The sequence below is a fragment of the Drosophila pseudoobscura genome, chromosome 4, assembly GCF_009870125.1.
Source record: "Drosophila pseudoobscura strain MV-25-SWS-2005 chromosome 4, UCI_Dpse_MV25, whole genome shotgun sequence".
Lineage (NCBI taxonomy): Eukaryota > Metazoa > Arthropoda > Insecta > Diptera > Drosophilidae > Drosophila > Drosophila pseudoobscura.
The window spans coordinates 25,719,526-25,740,957 of record NC_046681.1 but is presented as its reverse complement, the minus strand read 5'-3'; the positions used below and the strand labels follow the sequence as shown (position 1 = coordinate 25,740,957).

Below are 21,432 nucleotides of genomic sequence, written 5' to 3'. Positions count from 1 at the left end.
TCCAGTCGATATTTATATCGATGAATTGGTGCCCAGGTGGCACTGCACATTAGAGCCACAACCAGGGTGACCATTTACGGTATTTTTGATACTTTTCGGTATTTTTTAAGGTCAAAATTGAAGCGACGGTATATTTTTTAAATGAGACGGTATATTTTAGTATATTTCTGAGGGTCGGCCAGTAAATTTTAACGATAAATCCGCGGTTACACTGGTCAAAACAGGTGACTTGTTGGCTTTGTTTTGGATTTGTTTTTTTTCGAATTTCCAGGCTTAGAACGTGCAAAAATGATGTCCTTACCGGATACAGACAGTGAGGATGAGCTGCCCCCCGGCTGGGAAGAGCGCGCCACAGACGACGGCACCGTCTGCTATGTGAAGTATAAAGGTCAAGCTCAATCGCAAAACGTAGCTGATAAATGGATTTTTATCTCTTCAGCCAGCAAAACAAAACCTCTCAGTGGACACATCCAAGAACTGGCCGGTCCAAACGAATTACTGGGGAACTGCCGATTGGCTGGGAAAAGTACTATGACGAGCAGCTCAAGAAATTTATATTCCTGAACAAAGAAACCCAGCAGCGTAGCAATGTGGATCCCCGACTAGCCTTCGCTGTGGAAGAGCCCACTCAGAATGTGGCCCAGGTGCGGCAGAGATTTGATTCCTGCAGCACAGCACTACAGGTGCTCCATGGCAAGGATCTGCATGGACGAATTGCTCTGATAACCGGAGCGAATTGCGGCATTGGGTTTGAGACTGCTCGCTCTCTGACTCAACATGGCTGTGAGATCATATTCGCCTGTCGTAGTCGGGCCAGCGCAGAAGCTGCCATCGACCGGATTGCCCAGGAACGACCCTCGGCTCGGGCCCGCTGCCGTTTTGTGGCCCTCGATTTGAGTTCGTTGCGTGCTGTCCGGCAGTTTGTGCGGGAGATCAAGGAGAGTGTGAGGTGAGTGCCTACCAATTAGGTTTACTAGTATAAAAAATATACAAATTCATGTATTTTCCAGCCACATTGATTACCTCATCTTGAACGCGGGCGTTTTCGCCTTACCCTATTCGACGACCGTGGATGGTCTGGAGACCACATTCCAAGTATCGCATCTGTCCCATTTCTACTTGACTATGCAACTGGAGACGTTGTTTGATTACAAGACGAGGATTGTGGTTCTGTCATCTGAGTCGCACAGGTATTTATTTATTTGAAATATGATGCGGGGTTTTGTTAGTTAATGGAACAATTGTCAGACTGTTGATATACGATAAGGCCTCAAATGCAAACTAAACAATTGATATGAAAAGAATGCCGACAACTGCATTTTCATTGATAAGGTGAAGTTTCCTTTAAGGTGAATCTATATCTGAATTATCGAATTCGAAGGTAAACCGAATTTGATACCATCTTACCATTAACAATAGGTACTCCACTCCCTTTCAAAACATCTTTCAGAATACATATGTACGTGTTTTACGTTGTAGTGTCATGTTGAACTGGGATCACTTACGCTGCCTTCAGTGTAAATCCCATTCAAGTTCCATATTTTCCTTTTGTGCGGCAAGCATTTGACACTTTTGCAACCGGTATTCGGAGAGTATGAGGTATATTCATCATGGTCTTTGCAACAGGAACTGAAGGCAGCGTTTTGCGATCCCCCATACCCACAATCGATCGATTGGCGAATCTTATCAATGACCAAAGTCTGTTGTATTTCGTTTTTGGGTCAGCGTCAGCTAATCACTGCTAATCGCTCGTTTTATCTGCACAGTCCACAATATGTAGACCTGTCTGCATTTTTGTTTATTTTGAAACATGTTTCTGAAAATAGATCCCATATGGGGCTATAAAACGGAAGGACTCGAGAGAAATGTAAATGTTTGGCATTTGAAAAGTTCTTTAGAATACATAGGTTTGATGGCTTGAGCTTAATCGTTGTTATAGATCTCAGAGATCTTACTAGAGTAGCGAGGTATTTGGTGGTCGTCACCATCGCTTATGGCGCTCCTACATGTCTTCATTTATTTATTTTATTTGCGAGTTGATTGCACTTTTATGCCCCTCCGCAATGTGGACTTTGGACCCGACCGGTTTCTTTTCGCTTTGGGGCCAAACTATTCATAGTGCGAGCCAAAAATAAATAATTTCGCCTGCATACTCATTTCGCAGCTATGCCGTGTGGGCTAGTGTAGGTTTCCAAAAAATGTTTAATCTTGTGGCGTCACTCCATCTGCCTCGACTCTTTTGTGTTTGTCTACGATTGAAGCTCTGTTTGGTCTCGTTTCAAGGCGAAACGCAATTGAACTTCGATCTACCATCCAACGGCGATCCAGAGCTGCGCACAATTCGTATTCGTAATTTCAGATAAACCAGAATCAACCACTCTGCTATCAAAACAACAACGCCACAGCTTTGATTACATTATCGAAACCCCACATGTAGAGGCAGGGCGCAACCCTCACGTGCAGATGTAAGCACAGTGGGATGTAGTTTGTATATTAAATACAGAGGGTCGTAAAGAAATGCTAAAGAAAAAATCCATTAATTTTGAGTAAGACATTCAAATGGACATCTCTCAGGGAAATATCACTTTTAGAGATAGGCAGCTATTGATGCTGTGAAATGGATTAGGAAAAATCGGAGCACTCTATAGAACTCTCTAGAAAATCTCAACAGTTGGGTCAATTTGGAAATTAATATCCACCATTAAAAGGGATCCAAGGGATCTACCACATAATCCTACTGGCCGGTGTGAAAAATATAGCAAACGGATATAAGTAATTATAGTCAAACTTCTTAACCGTTAACATCCCCAAGTCGAGTTTATAAGAAACCTGTAGGATTCCAATTCTGTGAAATGTCTTTTTCATAGCCAGAACATCATATATAACTCTTTCATAAGAGAATGCCGTTTCTTAATTTATTTAAATTTATAAAAGAAATAAAGATCAGTTGATATAGTCGATGGGTTTCAGTTAAGTCATAGCACTTTTACTGCACCTTAATAGGAAGTTAGTTAGTTTCCATCATCTCTTGATCCACTGTGCCCAGAGTCACACATATAAAAATGATGGAAGACTCGCGTGAATCGAGTGGAGGAAGCACAAAACGCAATTGAATGGAGAGGGGAGTTTGTTACGAGTATTGGAGGTGGTTTCTTTTTTTTGCCGCTGCTGCTGCCTCTGCGGCTGCCTCTGCTGCTGCTGATGTGCTGACTGTGCGCGTTGCTCTGCTCACGTACTACATTTTTGGCTTCTCGTTTCGAGTATGTATCTTTCCAGGCCGGGTCTGGCGTGCAACAAAAAGTCGCGTGCGCCATGCGGTGTACTTGCTGATAGTCATGTATGCCACAAAATGCTCGGCCAAGATTTGATGAATTATACCCAGTTCCTATTGGGGTCAAAAGCGAAGCAAATGGGTGCTAACTGATAAACATTTTCGAAAAATTTTGAAGGCAAACAACACTCCATAATGATTAAAGATCCCTGTGAAATGAACAGATTTTTTTGTTTGCACAATTGAAAAGATTTTCACATCATTATGCAGAAATCTTTAATGCATTTAGCTAATGCAATTACTATTTGTTATTAATTGCTCAAATGAATGCTAAGCTGTTCAAATATGATCCACTCCGTACAAGTACAAGTGCCATAAACAACACGTATGCTCGTTTCGGCCTGTACCTACCGCAACTCAAACACAAACCAACAACAACAAATAACTCCCACAAACCCGAACAACAGCCAGCCCAACAGCAAGTTCCATTTATCTAGAAAGCAGCAAATGTATGCATAAATAAATACAAATTTGCATAGATTTTTGCGACGTTATTTTTACATTGACCGTTCTGTTCTGTTTCGTTCTGTGGGCTGTGGCCCCAAGCCGAGAGCGCATTGAAAATGCGCGGGCATTTGAAAAATGAAAACAAATCCAAAGTCCAGAATGTGCGCGAATCAAACTTTCATGTTGGAGGCGGCTCTATGCGCCCTGAGCATGCGCTACACGAAAAGGAGCTCCCTCTCCATTGATGAAGCCCCTCTGAACAGACTCTCAGAAGACACTTCTGACAGTCCTTGTGGGACTCAGTTTAATGTCTGGGCTTTGTTTCACTAGCCACTTGTTGTAGCCCATTGTTGGGGGCATTCAAGATAAATATATGTATGTACATATGTGTGTACGTAGGAGAGGGCTTAGTCATTGTCAATGACCTGTACTTTGTGGCTGTACTGTTTGTTGATTCTGACTTGATGCATCTCATTAATAACGAGCGTTAAGCGCCGGCAATACACAAGAACAACGACAATGCCAATCAAGACTCGTTTGGCGATTGGCGTTGACGGGGGGCAAAGTCCACTGGGTTCGGCTGGATGAATAATATATGCTGATCCATACGTACTAACTCAAATTGGAAGAACTGGGCTAACCAGCAAATGCGTCTTAAAAATGAACAATCCTTTATTTTCCATCGCTTGTATTCAGGTTCGCCAATCTGCCTGTGGACAACCTGGCCATTCATCATGTATCCCCCCCAGCGGAGAAATACTGGAGCATGATGGCCTACAACAATGCAAAGCTGTGCAACGTACTTTTCGCCCAGGAACTGGCTCAAGTGAGTCATGACCAAATTTGGCACCAAGAATTAGGTCACTAATTGAACTCTTATCTTCTGTACCTACCTGAAGCGCTGGAAGCAACGCGGAATCTCTGTGTTCTCCGTGCATCCTGGGAATATGGTCTCCACGGAATTGTCGCGTAATTATTGGTTCTATCGATGGCTGTTTGCCATCGTGAGACCCTTTACCAAGTCCCTGGTGAGAAAAAGAGACACGCATTTAATTTAATTGACTATCACTTATAAGAGTACTCTCTCTGACAGCAACAAGCTGCTGCCACCAGCATCTACTGTGCCACAGCCAACGAGCTGACAGGATTGTCGGGACTATACTTTAACAACTGCTACTTCTGTGAGCCCAGCAAGCTCTCCAAGAGTGCTGCACTGCAGCAGCAACTGTGGCACCTCAGCGAGCACCTGGTATCCGAACTGCTGGAGGACCATTAAATTACACCAAACAAATGTTGTGTTCTTTGTAAAATTTTTATATTTATACTTTATATACTAAACCATAATATTAAGCGTCGAGTATACGTGATTTGCTTTGTCTCTTAATTGTAATTTTTAAATAACAGCCTAAGTGCTAGCTAAAGGAACTTTTGGGGGGACTAGAAATCGGAGACGCGACCTTTGCGCTCCCAATCGCCATAGCGTGTTGGCTCCGGACCGGCGGGACCGCCGACCTCGCCTGTGTAAGGATTCGTTTGATTGGGCCACTGCTTTAGGGGCTCCTTCTCCTGGTAGGGATGGCGAGAGAACTCGTCTAATTTCCCCAGCGGCGTCTTGGCACGCAGCTTCTTCTGGAAGGCCATCAGCTTCTCGGTCCGTGTCTTCGGCTCGGAGACATCAACGACCAAATCGTTGCCACCAACTGTTGCACGCCAGGCGCTGCTCGTCGACAGGTAGCTCACTAATTTGGTAAATGGAGATGATTATTTAGGCTAAAACTCGCGGAGGATTAGACACACACCTTGCTTGCCCACCTGCGGCAGGGCGCGCATGGATTGTTTGGCCATGGATTGCATGTTGATTCTATTCTGTTCAGTTGCTCTTGTTATGCAAGAAATGCCGGCAATTCTCTCGACTTTAACTATTTTTACGGAACTTTTATCTCACACAGCTGGTTGTGTTGTGTGTTGTTACTCGGGTGTGCGCGTTTGTTTTTGCGATGCTCTCGGATGTGGCGGTTGGCTTTTATAGTCGCTGCCTCGGCTTGTTTTTATTTTTTTTATTATTATTTTGCGCGCCCGTCAGTGTGACCGCGGATTTAACGATATACGGTCTGATCCTCAGAAAATACCAAAAACATACCGTAAATATACTGACGAAATCATGTTCTAATATACATATTCCTCGATTTTGATATTCCGTTGAATATTGCTGGCTATATAGAACCCTTAGCTCTGCCCACATAATTTAAGGTCATTGATGAATACATTTTCTATATGACTGAATTATTTAAGGGACTCCCTTTTTTTGATTGTGTCTGAAATTCGGCTTAAACAAAAAAGATCAAGAAGCTCGCCGCCGGCAAATACTGTAGGCAGTGTTCCCATAAGTGAGACCAATACGCACTCTATTGGATTGATCTGGAACTACGGGTACGAGCTCGTCTGGTCTGGCAACACTTCAACTGCGACCAGGACGCTCTCTATTGCCATGATCTGGAGCTATGGGTACGAACTCGTCTGGTCTGGCAGCACGTCAACTGTGACAAAAAATCGAAATCGACGCACGAAAAATGGAATTTTTAAACTAATTTCATTCATGTTTTAAAAAAAAGATAATTAAACAATTAACATAATCGTATCATTGGACAAAAAACCGTTCCGTGATTTCTGTGTAATTCGTACAGATTTGTATACAACTTTGTGGACACATGGTTTTTTATCTGTTATTTTTAGGAATAAAATGTATTCGACTTAAATTTTAAAAGTTGCCCATTTATGTACAGCGGCAATGGTGTATGTGGAATTCATCATAATACCCCAATTGGTATCGAACACACACCCAGAACTTGTTCGGGTTGCAAGTAAGCCCAGACAGTAGTTGTTCTTTTGCAGTTGCGGGAACCATTCAAGTGTGTCCAAGACATAATATTGGGGCAACATAATTGGCATATGGAAGGGGAATTCCTATGCCTGTACATGCTCGTCATATGACCCTGCTTTAGGCGCTGTGGCATGAAATTCGCTGCGCTTCAATCAGTTTCGGGCTTGCGATCGTCCTAAGTGCATTGGAAAGAAATGTTTCAAAAAACTAGTGCGCCAAAACGTATAGAGAATATGTGGTATATTCTGTGCAAATGCTCCACACAGTGATTTCGTTTTTGTGTGGATTGATAAATAGATACATATTCCTAAAAGTGTCACAGCAATTGAATTAATGCTTCCTGCTGGGGGCCAGCGAAACACAGCCGATTCGCAGATGTCATGCCGGGCTCAACGGAAACGGAAACAAAGCAGCATCAAAAATGTCATCCGCTGCACTGAGGTCGGCCTCAGTCGGCCTCTGGCACAGCCTGTCAGTAGTGTCACATAAAATATCCATCACAATTATCGGCATCGGAATCAGCACCATCATCATTATCGCCATTGTCCTCATGGCGAGATTATTTTCCATGCTGTTCGCTGGCCCGCTTAATTGATTTTATTCAATTTTTTTCCGTGTAAATGGCAAAGGAGAAATAATAATCATAATGGCTCTAGTTTCGAGACTAATTAGCGTTCAGAAATAATTGAAATTGTCCATTGTGCCGCTTAAGCGGCAGGATGGCCCCCTAAACAGGAACGGAACTGGTTGCAGTTGCAGCTTTTGCCCCTGATTTATGGGCTCAGTGAGAAAATAATAAAAACAGCCATAAAATATAGGAAAATCACGCAAAATGCGTAAATCAATGTGATTAATTATGAAAATATTTGGCATTCTGCCTTTGATGCGTTCAATGGGGATTTGGCATTTATAAATAAGTATTTATGTTTCGCTCTACGAGTATTGAATAAATGGAAATTTGTGCAATTTTTTCATAACAAACAGAATAGTTGGGGAGGTCTTCCTTAGATTTGTTTATTTAAGCATTAAGTAATTGTTTGAAATCGATTAAAATGTACTCTTCTGCTCGAAGATTAAGCAGGGAGTCCCAATACCATTGCGATTCGAGTCGGTCTAGGTCTAGGTTTTCTCTCCAGAAACTCTTCATGGACAATTTTACCCATTTGATAATCATGCTATCGATTCGTTCTATAAATGGCCCTGGTCAGAAAATTATCCACAATTTATCTGCCCCGAGTTAGCACTCACTTGTAGATGTCAGCGAATATGACTCCATCTCATCTGCCGCATATTTATGGGGAAACATTTTTCAATTTTACACCGTTTAGCTCACAACAAATAAAAGAATAAGCAGGAATATAACACATATAGCGATGTGTGCTCGTGTATGGCAATGAAACGGAAGTGAAATTGCAAAATTAATGCCTTTCGTGTAAATATGAGGCATGCATTTTTCATGACAACGTGCCAAAGCTTAAAAAACAAACAACACACGAGAGTGATACACAGGGCCCGAGTGAAAGAGAGAACATTTACGTTAATGGGTCGCGTCTTTATGTCTGGCTGGCTGCTCGTCATTGTGCGAGTATTTATGCATTATTTATATTTGTTTTTATACACTTTGTTATTACTTCTTTCATCATTTATTCAGAAATATTAAAGAATATACACACATTTATGCAACCGAACGAAGCAGCGATCGGCGCCCCTGAATATGCAGCGAATTTTTTCACATTCTCCAGGAGTTAAATTGTGTGCAGGCAGGATTAAGTGAGCTTCTGGTTACATTAGGCCAGAGAACAAATATAACAATATGAAAGTATAGTTTTTGGATTAAAAGTACCACCAGCTAAAGGTCCTTAAGGTATTCTTTGATGATTTATCAGCTTAAGGAAATCTACCATCAAGGATCTATTTTGGGAAATTCATTTGCGATTATTGAAATTGGGGGTTCTTCATATTCTTCTTACAGAGTACCTGGTAGTCGTTTAAAATTCATGCCCAACAGATAATCATGTGATATGATAGCTCTGTTGCATAAATGTGTACATATGTTCGTGCCTCTTCCACTGTTTGCTTATAATTCACACATTTTATTTATTTCCCCACCATTTGCCATACTTTTTCTCTGTCGATTACCAAATGCGAATGCACGACTACTCGTATGGTGCAGAAAATGTAAAACAAAAGCAAAGGACAGGACAACAATTCGCCTTGCGATACAATTTATTTATTCACAATTTATTCTTTATGCTATCGCTGTTGTGGACACTCTTCCTGGTTTTGTTTTTCCCTCTCTCTCTTTTTGTTTTCCCTGTTCGCGAATTCGATTGTTTAAAGTGCAATTTTATGATGCGTTAACAGTCTATTACATATGCATATGTAAACCTCCCCCCAAGAGCCACGTAGAACAGACCCCAGCATAGATTTAGTGATTGTTGATTTGTAGATTTGACAATTTGTTGAAGCAGAAACAGAGTCATTTTACAGCACATTTATTGATCAAATGAACCCTATGCTACAACAGTGGTCCGGGGAAGAACAAATCGCAAAAAAAACACAGAGGAAAAGGTAGTCTTATCAGTGCCCTCCCTACACCTTTCAGTGGAAGGGTTTGGGATAGAAAAACTGACATGTTTCTATAGTGATTTTGTTAATCAAATGTACCTCCAGTCCACTCCCATGCTAAGAGCCATTTCTAATTGGAAAAGGAATCAAGAAAGGGGGGCGACTGCCTCCCCGACCCAATGTATCCCCCACAGAGATCTGATAATTTGCAACAGTTTTGGGACATTCGGCTTAATTGCTTTTTTCCCTTCTATTTTGCATAATTAGAATTTGATAAAATGTTGCAATGCCTTCCAAATGCCCTCTATGCCACGCCCATTGCATGTTGCGTGCAACTACAAAAGTCCTTCTGCTAGTGTGCGTGCTTGCGCGTGTGTGTGTGTGTGTGTGTGAGTGTGTTCCCTGACTTTCTGTGCAAATTCGATTTTAATAATTGGAATTTATCTCTGATCAAATTTCGTGGTTGCTGAAAATGTGTTCAATACTTCTCAGCTCCACCTCCAGCTCCAGCTACCATCCCCCCCCGCCCAGTCGTCGTACCCCGGCTCCATCCAGTAAATTAAATTGGTTTTTAATAGGCGAACGATGCGTTTTTGTGTCGAGCATCGATTGGCGCAGATTGATTTGGCAGTTAACAAACATTTCTGGGGGGAGGGGGGGCGAGTGCCGGCTGGAAATTATTTCAGCAATTGCCAAATTGTTTGAGTACTCGTACGCGTACTCGTATCCCTGTCAACGCCCGAGTGTGGGGTTCTCGGTTTAGCTGTCTCTCTGATCGCATTCGGAGCTGACACTCAGACACCCAGCCAATCCAGCCAGTCATCAGCAATTCCTCGCCCGACATTTTCCCCATTCAATTACTCGGCAATTGTATTGACAGTCATCTTGCCGGCATCCTATCCTCCATCTGGAGGAGCTCCTCCTTGTGCGGTTCCCTAGCCTGCCTTTTTTGCCTGCCTCTTTATCCGTTGATGCGACAAATTGACAGCCGGGATGGATGCGATGTGGATGCGATGGCACACCAATTTGTTAATATTCTTGCATGTCTTGTACGAGATACATTTGTATCTACACGCTAGCTTTGCAGATGAGCGATGAGCGCAATTAAATCAGGCCGTCAGCGGGTTGACTATTTACATCGAGCGACAGTGACAAGGAATGACTTTGAATAAAGGATAAAAGTAGGTTTCTAATTTTAAATTAAATTAATTTGAAATTTTTTGGGGTAAGAATTTACCCGAAACAATGCAACAACAAGCAGTAATGGTTGGCTTAAAATGTATATGCTCATAATTATTCAGTTTAATTTTCATCTTTGTGTCATCGTTCTCCTCATTGATCTCCTCATCGCCACCATTACATACCTGTTTCAATTTATTTATTGAATTGTATATTAATAAAATTATAAAGATCTTTATTGCATCCATTATTTAGGTTGTTACATAGTAGTATTATTCTTTGGGTCTTTCTCTTAGACCTGAGAAGATGCCCTTCTTTTATTGATAACATCGAATTTTTGGATTAGAGTCTGTTCTTGTGGGTTCCAAGTTTCAATCGCTACAGGGAAATATTATTCTTTGTCTAGTAGTCCTAGGCAGGGGAGAGTCTTAGGAGAGTCCCTCCTTTATTGATGTCCATTTGTTGATGAAATTCGGTTCTGGAACAGGCTCCAAAGGCAACAACTTCAACAATGTTTCCATCTCTATTAAAAAATGTTTTTTGTTTCTGTTTATAATTTAAAAATTCGGTACAAATATGTATTTCTTACTTGTTGCTTTCTTTGCATTCCGAATGAGTTTTCCTTAGAGGTTCTACGGAAATTTGAATAATAATTTTAGACCTGATACCTTTCCATTTATAGACAAAATCTGCTGCATTTGCATTAGTCTTTTTTCACTCCACTGACACATGATTAATGAATGCAGTCCGTGCATATTTCCTCGCACATAAATTGCAATCAATTAAATGAATTTCAAAAATATTTGCATTATTAGTTTTAATATTGAGTTTTTTATGCCCATATTTCAGATATTTTGCATTAATAAAGATTGGTTGTCTGTCCCCCCGTTCTGGGGCCTGTGCTCGTAAATTATGATTCAATTAATAAATTTTTGTTGTGCACTAATTTGAGTTCCCAATGGGATGGTTATGCCCGCCGCCCCCCCCTCAGGCTCATCAGTGAGGCCTGCCACGAACTTATACCCTTTCAGGGGGTTCACAAATTGTGTGAAGAAGGTTGAAAGCGCTGAAAGGAAGCCCAACTGATATCGGAATCAAAATACTTATGGAAATCGCGTACAATTTGGAATTCGGTACGGATATCGGGAACAAATCAGGTAGCTGTGGCCTCAAGGAAAGTCCAGATATCGGCACCAAATTGAGTACGGATCGTGATTTTCGTAATCTTCTTTGGTTTCCTACATATCCTACATCCCACATAAATCAAGTGCTTGTCCCACAGGCACCCTTGACGGCAGTGTATTCATCGCTTCGGCGAACGAGTCGCCGCCGCAGTCCTTCTTCTTGTCGAAATGAATATGAAAAAGATGTTTACGCGATGAAAATCCCCAAAAAATCCGTGACAGCAACAATAAAGCCCGGCGGAAAAATCTCGTATGGTTGTTAAATTTCCACCAAGCGTGCCCGTTGCACTGCTGGAAAAGCGGCAAAGCCGGCAAAAGCGATGGGGTGGCCCTGCTGCTCCAGTGGGGCCGGAGCTGAGCATTCATTTTTTATGTTTATTGTCGCTTATCGTTGCCTCCGAGGGGAGTGTGCCGTACCCCCGGCTCGTGCCGTGTCCGTGCCCTGTTGAGGGGCAGGAGTGGGTTGGGCGTGTCATTAGGGTCTCGGCGCCAAGATGAAAAAGAGTAAACACGGCTATGAAAAAACGTTAACAACTCTCTTGGGCCGCCGAGGGGGGACCCAAACAAAACGCATTACACACACAATCTTTCAGTCTGTATGGGATTGTGCGTGTATGTGTGTGTGCCTGTGTGTGTGTGTGTGCTACGTGTAACTTTATTAGCCGTCTCCCCAATGGTGCAAGTCTGTGACTGTGACTGTGCGTATGCCTCCAGTGTGCGACTGTGTGTGTGTTACCTTGTCAAAGTTATGAAAATGTCTGGGGACCTGCTGTAACTGGCTCTGTTCACAGACCCTGTCCCTGCCCCAGTCCCTGTCCCTGTCCCTGCCCCTGCCACAGTCACAGGCCCCTCTTGGCGGTTGCTGCTCCCCTCGGTCTAGCCGTGTGTGAAATTAGTCTAGGGCGTGGATTTCCATATACCGTGCACATAGAAACAATGTGGGTGCATAAGTCTGAATCAAGGATTGGAACGCCAAAGTTTAAATATAATTAAATGTGGCAAAAACAAATGAAAATGCTCTGGTTTTATCTATAGGGAATTTCACGTGGTGTAGTAGGAGTATCTTTAGGAGGAGACAAGGACAGATCGTTGCTAAAAATATGCAGAATAGTATTAAAGATAAGTGTCGAAAAGGGCTTGTGGCACTACCACCAATATTTATAATCTTTTGTGGGAGTCCTCCATGGGATTTCCATGGAACAAATCCCTTTCCGTTGTTGCTTTTCCAGGTTCCCGTCCCACATGGGTATTTTCCATGTCCTTTAAGATATTGCCGATCTGTGGGCTCCAGAATCTCCATCTGAAGTCCTCCCATAAATCGCTTATCGGAAGCTTTGCTGATGCAAATCTTAAACCATCACCCAGCAGCGCTTTTGAAGGTGATTTTCAATTACACAGCTCCAGCTCCTCCAGAATCTCATTTCGTATGATAACTGAGGCAAAAGGCGTGGTCATGCATAATTCCTTAGAGGTAAAAAAGATTCCATTTCGCCGCGTACATACATATAGAAAATTCCTTTAATATTTTTGCAAATGATGCTGAGAAATCTCAGGGCGTCCTCGCACCTCGTCGAGGTCATTTAAATGCAGATTGCGGAATGAGCAGTCTGTCCACTCGGGCGTCAGACCAGGCATTTGCATAATGGCGGCGACACATTGCAGCGGAAACGGAAACCCAAACCCACCATCATGGGCCCCCACGCCCCCCTCCTACCCTCCATGGCTCGAAGGCTTCGGCGCTGCGTTGCAGGTTGCAGGTTGCAGGTGCTCCAGTCGTGTTTATGGCTGCTTGAGATTGCTTGTGCTTGTGGGGGCTGTCGTCGGGGCTGTCGCCGGTGTCGTTAGTAAACGGAAGCTCCTCGCATTGCCCGGTCATTGGGTTTGGGCGCCAGAAATGAAGTGTGGCAGCAGCAAGCGTTTTTCATTTGAATTCAACTGCCATAAATAAGCCAGCCACCGAACAAAGGTGCGAAAGGCAGGTGATGGCTTCCTCCTCTGAGCTGCCATAAAAGCAATCAAAGGGGTGTGAGGAGATATTTGGAGATATACTCCCCTGAACGATGGGACATTATAGATTAAGGCTTACATATGTGGCCCATAAACAAAGATTTATTCATGTGGATACAAATAAAATATTAACACTCTTAAAGTGCTCTATGACTTTCCCTGGGTACTGATCAGGAATTCTCTCCCACTCAAAGTTTCCGAAATTATTTACACCTTCAAATTGTCCATGGGGCAAGCTACTACTACTATTAGTAGTCCGGCGTGGTTGCTGGTATTGTTGCGGTCGTTGTTGCTGTTGGTTCAATGTTTATGTTGCCACATCGTGGCAGGGCACGCATGCAAGGCCTCGCCTCAAACCCAGCAGCCCCCTGCACACACACACACACACATACATGCATGCAGGGGCGATAGGTGCAGCTGTGACTTTGGGTGGGGGCCACTGGAGCTGGCTAACGGGTTCGAGTGGGGGTGGGGGTGGGGGCGGTGACAACCATTGTCAGTTGGTGGTGGAGCCTGGCAGCAGCTGTGCCACCTGCCACTACTGTACTTGGAGAAATTCTGGGCCGAAACACAAAACTTTAGAGGCACTTGTTTCTGTATCACATTCTAAAAATGTTTGGAATAATGTAGGAAAACGTGAGAAAAATGTTGCTATAAAAACTTGTCGTTTTCCCAAGCAAAAAAGGTAAACCTCAGATTCCCAGAGACCACAACAGTCCTTCAGCGAAGGTCCAGTACTTTATAGAAGAAAAACCCCTAATGATCGTGGCAGGAAAGTCTTCAGACAGTCTCTAACATTCTCAGGGATCTATGTGCCCCCGTAGTCCTCATTTAAATGAGGAAAAAGTCCATTATATATTCGATTTTCGAATGTGGTGTGATTTATTCATTTCCAAAAACTAACTTGTGATCCTCCTAGTTTTTGTGGAGTGTAGAAATTGGTTCTGGCGTTGGTTTTGTTGCTGGAGTGGCATAAATATCGTTGCGGTTGCACGTGAAAATTGCATTTGGCCAGCATTTGGCTGCTGGGCTGCTGGTTACACGAGAAGCGGACTGGAGTGGAGTGGAGTGGAGTGCCATTCGGTATTCGGTATTGGGGTATTCTGTTACGCTCTGTTCTGGCCCTTACAGTCTGTGCAAATTGTGGACTTAAATGTTTATAACGCATCCCCACCATGCCCCCCCGCCTTCCGCAACGTTCCACCACCAGTAACGCAACTCCACGCCGTGGCACCACCCCACTCTAGACCATTTTCGTCGTTTGTTTATTAAGCTTTTCTGGCTGGGGCAGAAATAGAGAATCGGTGGGGCAAAAAAAAAAAGGTGTTGAATGCCACTTGCTGGGGCTGCTTTTTATTGCCATCGCACATCTAAGTGCAGCAGCTGTAAAATAAATATATATTTTTATATATACCCATTCCGCACCATCCATTTCTTGTACTTCTCTTTGTTGTAGTTGCCTGTGGGTGGACGGGGCTGGGCCACGGATGCCCGGGAGGATGGATATAAATTAAACGCATTAGAGTAGGAAACCGCAGCGATTTTCCCTTGCGTTTTTTTCTCTCTCCCTCTGTCTCCCGCCCAGCATTAATTCGCTTTTCCAACCGACAAAGGCACTTAACGTTCTTGCTCTCTCACCCTCTCCCCCTCTCACCCACTCACTCTCGCACTTTCTGCTTTTTTCTGATTGAAGTGTATACAAAATTTAAATAAGAAACAAATCGAAGTAATGGCAAAGTCCCCCCCCCCCCCCCCTCGATTGCCACCTCGTAGATGGCTAGATACCAAATACCAAATGCTCAAATGTTGTAAAAGGCAATGGAAAAAGCTTCGAAATGGTGCTGGAATGCAGACGAAGGAAGCTCTTCACATAATGAAAAAATAAAGGAAACCGAAAATCCATTCAAATGAATCCAAATTCATTGAAGCGTTTTTTTTCGGTACTGGATGGAAGAGAAAAAAAAAGGAATTAATAGCAGGATACTGCCGCTTATCAGGCACGTTTTTTACCTGCCACAAAAAAACATGGGAGTACAGAAACAGTGGCATGCCCCAGAGAGCCTCCGTGTCAACAAGAAGATGGAAAACTACCAACTATTGGAGATATCTTCGGATTGTTGCCATCAAAAACGCATACTCGATTGTAATAGGATGATATCTAACATAATATGGTTATACATTTCCAGCTAATATCAAAATCATTTGAAATCTTCTTTCCAATTTCCATGGCAATCACTATCCCTAGACAAACATAGATATAAATGAAACACCAAAAGAGAGAGAGAGAGAGAGTCCGTTCCCCTGGCCCCATCAATGGCAAAGTCAGAGCCTCGGGGCGAGCTCTTAAATGGAATGACTAACCATCTTAATCACATCACATCACATCACAGATACCGTGGCAACACCCGCACGGAGCATTCTGTGCGGCAGCTGGCGGAGCTAAACGTTTACTCGGGCGATTTGGAGATGCCCGCCGACATTTCGGCAGCTGTCAGTTGTTTGCCACTAAACGCTTACAACCAGCCAGTAAAGTGCCCCGGCGGAGAAGGGAAAAGCAAGAAAAAAGGAACATTTTATATATAATCAAATAGCAGCCAAAAAACGGTTCTGTGGCCAGGGGCAGACGTCTTCTTCGTCTGGCGTTTCTCTGTTCCGCATTCTGGCGCTTTAACTTCCGTTTCCGCTTTCTCTCACTCACACTCCACACTCTTCTCCATTGTCTTCTCTCTCTCTCTCTGGCACTTTGCATACAAAGTACAGTTAACTAGTGGCATCAGTTTTTCACACAACAGCCCTCCGCTGATGGTTTGGCGGTTTTTCCACTGATTTCCATTCCCGGTGCCGCCATGGAAAGAAAATAAAAGGAGTGCAGAGCCTGAAGATTACCAAAAGCCAAGTGATTTGACCAGGGGAGTCCTCTTTGGATTGAGGTGGATATTCCTTTTAGATGAGGTGGGAAAATGTCCCCCTGCCTTGCCTAAAACTATTGAAGAAAATGCGTATATCAGGGTGGGGCTATCCTACAAGGCTCTACAAGGTCCTTTCGAGGCGCACTTCGGTTACCATTTGATGTCTCATTGGCAGTAGATCTACTAAACTTTTCCCTCACTTTGTACACACATTTGTGGATTTGTTCGGTGATCGCTATTGGAAGGTTCTATAGGTTATGTCTCCTTGGAAATATCCCTCGATACCCATACTTTAAACAATATTTATTGTGCCCATATGCAAAAAAACAGCTGCTTACTTTACCAAAAAGTTACATAGTTTAAACATCAATTGAACAGTATTCCAAGAGAATAATTTGTACACCGAAAATAACGACGAATTTAGGCACATCCCACCAGATACAATACGGATACCTTGAACAAATTAAGGAAACATTTATAAATACTACATTTCATAAGCTTTACTTCCTCTCACCTTGTGTCCTAGAAGCTCTCATCTTTCGCTTTTAGCAACTGTATTATGCAATAGATTATTATCACCATAGTATCGTATATAATGAAAAATAGGACCGCCACGATGCCCAATCGTAGGCCTTTTTGGAACAGTTTCCAAAGGGGCAACATTTGAGAGGAGTTCGAACGATGTTTGACGTAGACGTAGAATAGATTTAATTTGTAAATATGAGTGGAAGGTCGCGGATACACTTGTGTTCATCAGCGGTTTGGTCGGGTCACTCGGGGAGTGGCCCCAAATCATCTTCAGCTTTCTCATCCGGCATATCATTTCCAAACAAATGCTGTTTCAGGTGCTCGTTATAGACTCGATTAGCCATTGCTCTGACTGCTACAGTGACTGTCGTCGCGTCCTCCACCGTGGTGGTCTTCTTCCCCGACTTGTTGTGGAAGAAGACAAAGTATATGACCAGACCGCCTATGATCAGTATCCCGATTCCAGAGCAGGCGATGCAGAACAGCACCTTTGTCCCCAACTTAAGGCAGCTGAAAACGGTTTAAAACTAGTCCAATTTCTGAAATGGTTTGGAGGAACACTTGCTTACCAGCACAGGGCAGATCCGATTATTCCGACACACATAATTTGTGATTTTGAAATGTAAACTTTTATTTGTTGAAATTTGTTTAATCAGAAATTACGAGCATTAGTGATAAAGCAGGGCCTCCTCCATGTCGGGGCATATGCTCTGGGGTAAAATGATATCAATTTCGGGCTTATTACTGTCGCAAAACAATTGGAATACTTTGCCCATAAAAATGATAACCCAACCCAGACTCCATTAGGCATTCCCTTCGAGTGAGCATATTTTGGCTTTCAGGCAAATTATATTTTATGCCGTTTTCTTACAAAAATTCCTCTTTTATTGCAAATGGTACGGGAGATTCGATTAACTTAAGCTGGCATAAGGGTTGGCCCACGCTCTCGATTGTCGTTGGGGGCCCGCTTGGAAATTTAGAGAAATAAAATAAAATAAAAAAGAAGAAAAACTCACAGAAGGAAAGTAAAGAAAAGAGAAATGTGCTTTCTTGCCGCATAATCGAAATGTATTTTGCCTCTTTATTGCCTTGCCAAAGGTGAGTCCTGGCCTGGCCAAGACAATGGTGGGGGTCTAAGGGCTGCCGAGTGGAACGAACGACTGTCTGAGTGGGCCTGGGCCACGTTTTGTGCGGGGCGATAACAACATTTTAACGCCTTATGGTCCATTTAGGTAAAAGTGCCGATTACGCTCGGCTTAACCAGAAATTATGACCCCAGAGCCGGCTGGGCTGCGGCAGGAACTTTAAACGAAGCCAAGATTCCCCCAACAAAAGGCTCACAAAGCATCGGATAAAGTTGGGGGTTTGCTGCCGATTGGCTGGCAACAGAAGGAGATTTTAAATTTAAAATCTTAAGCATTGAAATATATGTGGTCTTGTTGGAAATGATTTTGTGCCAGGAAGTTCTTGAAAAATGCCTAAAATTTCAACAATATTATTATCAGCCATCGACAGCCACAAAAGCTGTTATCAAACTGAATGCCCTGGACCGCTTCTGAAATGATGAATAGATTCCATAGCTTATCGGCTTAGATATTAGTTTGTGGATTGCCAAAACGCCACCAAAATACCGTCGGTGAATAACCAATCATGGATATGGCAGAGTAACCTTATTCAAATGTTTGTTCCATACTCTTAGGCGCATCTTTTCTCGAATCATTTAAATAAGCCAAGTAAATATTTGATAGCATAATTTCAAGCCGTACACAACAACGGAGTTGCTCCCCAGCCCAGGCGGATCTCTAGCCAAATACTCGGCTGCAACGGCTGTGCTTTATGTGGCATCAACGAGGCGTATGCGCAATTTATTTGCATACGAAGGACCGACCGGCATTGCGTAAAAATTAATGAAAGGCAATTAAAAGCATTCGGAAATGTAATAATAAAATGTATGCCAGCAACATATTAAATGCGGCTCTCTTTCGAGGACAGGCACTGCAGTGCACTCCACTCCACTCCACTCCTCTCCCCTCCTCTCCACTCCACTCCCCTGTCAACGGCAAATAAATATTGTATTTTGGGGCTTTTGGGGAAATGCACAAAATATTGCAATACGAGTAATAATGGAATGATTTCGTTTGTGTAACCCCCGGTAATTTAATGCTATTTGTTAGATATATGTTTATGCCTATGAAAATTGAATTGCATTTCGTTTTCGCAATTGTTTTTTTTTCCCCCCCGTTTATTTGTTGAAAGTTAAATTGAATTTGCTTTTGGGTGTTTTTGGATTTCTTGGCAATCAATTGCCATGACAAATGTTTCTGTTTCTGTTTCAGTGGTTGTTGTTGTCGCTTCTGCTTGCCGTTTGGCTTGTATTTGTCAAGTGGATATACCCTTCCTGGAGGGGCATGTCGAGCTGAATGTGTGGCTAGGAACTCGGATCTTCTGGAGACACTTTCAAAGGGGGTATTCCCAATGGGAGGCAGAAGATTCAAAATCTATAAGTTCTTGTAATTAGAATATCCATTTTAAACCCTGATATGTTAGCCCTGATAAGGTTCTGCCACCAGCGATCCTTTTGTAGAGTATTCCCGCTTAGGCTTGGTTTGGGGGCAAGGTACTTGCTTTAGTTTTTATCCCTGGAAAAGGAAAAGGGCCACTGGGCAGGGAATCTTGTGCATTATTGCGATTTTACACGCTGCTGCACTCGAAAATGAAACGGACAATAAGCTCCACTTGGCCAGAATCAGCAGCGGGCGTGGTGTGGTAGTGGTGGCAGGGTCAGCGGCAGGAAGGCGTGGCATCGTGGCATCGTGGCATCGTAGCATCCTCGCCGACGTTCTGGCCATCATTGCCACTGTCCGCCGCTAAAAGCTTTTTGATTATGAAAAATGTTCGAAACATATGCTCCAAATGACTGCAAAGCGTGCGAAGAAAGTTCTCTCTCTCCCTCTTTCCCTCTCTCTCTCGGACTCTCTCTCTCTCCCGTTCAGCATCGCATCGCTGACTGGCTGACTAAGTTTTGTGCTTTTTACAGTGCATCACAGTAGTATATGTACCTCTTGCAGACACTCGTATATATGTTCTACACGTACTCAACATTGTGTAAGTAAGCATGTTTTATTTCGTTGCAGCTTTTCAGTGGCACTTGGACCTGGATCCAGCTCGGGATCCTGCCCCCCCCTCCTACTCCCACTCCCACTCCCACTGCCGGTCCTGTTCACGGCTCTGCTCTCGACTTGTCCTTGTTTTCGTGTTGCTGTTGCTGTGCTTGTTTATTGTTTATTGTGGCTTTGCCTGTTTTTTAGATGCCTTCTGCTATTGTGGCTCTTGGCTGTTAGTGGACTTTGCTGGTGCATTGTTAATGGTTGTGCCATTTTATTTTAAAATTAATAAAGTGGCCGACTTCGAGAGTCCCAGAGTCCCAGAGTCTGGGTTCGAGTAAATTGCAGAACAAACTTCATTCGAGGCTGCTTTGTGCGTTCCAAAACAACTTGCAACAAATTGTGGACGCTGCAAATGCATTTTTAATAAATCCTACGATTTGTGGGTATTTTCTGTAGATCGTTAATATGGTTAGGGGTTCCTTTAAGCTGAATTTTCGGTACATAATGCTGAACAGATACCAACTGTTTACTTAAAGAGAAATTTCCTATAAGTATCAGATCGTTGGGCTCCCCTGGGTCATATATTTGGACACATACGTAATGATTTCGGGCACTTTAAAGATCAGATCAGCGGTGCAGCCCTGTTGCTTCACTTGTCCCTTGACCTGTGTGTGTGGATCGTCCACATTATCGAAGGGTTTGAATCTCGAAACGGGAGTAGAGGTGTCAAATCCTTTGCCCAATGTCCAGGGATGGCCAGCAGCTCAGAAAAGTGTAGAAGTAGAGTATTGAATCCTTACCAGGTTGCACTGATCCAATGCCAGGCAATAGCCTGAAACATACTTCATGGAATCCCTTTGATGGTGTGGATTCTCATTTAGGGAACTACATTTTATAGCCCCCAAACAGTTCCCCTCATGCGGCGACCGCCATAATGGTTGATTTCAGTCAGAGAATGGAAAGGCCAAGATATTTGCTACTTTTTCAGATGAGTACATTCCGATATGACGTATTTATGTATTCATTACTCGTGTTTTATTAACATTTACCATGCCTTATTATTTGTATGCTCATCTCTTAAGGAAAAAGTTAAGATATCACTCCTTGAAACATCACAAAGGCCTATAGATGTTATATCTAAGACTTTAATAATCTGTTGTTCTTTGCGTCTCTTATTTATAGACAACAGATACTACTACACACTAGACATGGATTAAAATAGCCCACAGCATAGTCTTTTCATAATTCCTATATATACTGTCCTCCCATCAAAGAGTTCTTCCTATGTGTT

At 43.0% G+C, this 21,432-nt stretch overlaps 3 protein-coding genes and 1 pseudogene across 3 annotated transcripts; 1 reads left to right on the top strand and 3 right to left on the bottom strand.

The window, feature by feature from the left end:
- Positions 1-173: 173 nt before the first annotated feature.
- On the top strand, positions 174-5,145 carry Wwox (WW domain-containing oxidoreductase). The gene is made up of 6 exons (XM_001356839.4): positions 174-380; positions 440-949; positions 1,011-1,190; positions 4,475-4,604; positions 4,678-4,806; positions 4,872-5,145. The coding sequence occupies exons 1-6, from the start codon at positions 289-291 to the stop codon at positions 5,052-5,054; spliced, it is 1,224 nt and encodes a 407-aa protein (XP_001356875.3). The 5' UTR covers positions 174-288; the 3' UTR covers positions 5,055-5,145.
- Positions 5,146-5,206: 61 nt separating this feature from the next.
- On the bottom strand, positions 5,207-5,859 carry Sirup (Starvation-upregulated protein). The gene is made up of 2 exons (XM_001356838.4): positions 5,578-5,859; positions 5,207-5,517 (listed from the first exon to the last, which is right to left on the bottom strand). The coding sequence occupies exons 1-2, from the start codon at positions 5,630-5,632 to the stop codon at positions 5,216-5,218; spliced, it is 357 nt and encodes a 118-aa protein (XP_001356874.2). The 5' UTR covers positions 5,633-5,859; the 3' UTR covers positions 5,207-5,215.
- A 10,989-nt stretch (positions 5,860-16,848) lies between these two features.
- Positions 16,849-17,759, bottom strand: LOC6903103 (protein midgut expression 1). The gene is made up of 3 exons (XM_033380533.1): positions 17,604-17,759; positions 17,021-17,544; positions 16,849-16,959 (listed from the first exon to the last, which is right to left on the bottom strand). The coding sequence occupies exons 1-2, from the start codon at positions 17,636-17,638 to the stop codon at positions 17,277-17,279; spliced, it is 303 nt and encodes a 100-aa protein (XP_033236424.1). The 5' UTR covers positions 17,639-17,759; the 3' UTR covers positions 16,849-16,959; positions 17,021-17,276.
- Positions 17,760-20,571: 2,812 nt separating this feature from the next.
- Positions 20,572-20,989, bottom strand: LOC117184003 (acylpyruvase FAHD1, mitochondrial-like; annotated as a pseudogene).
- Positions 20,990-21,432: the final 443 nt, after the last annotated feature.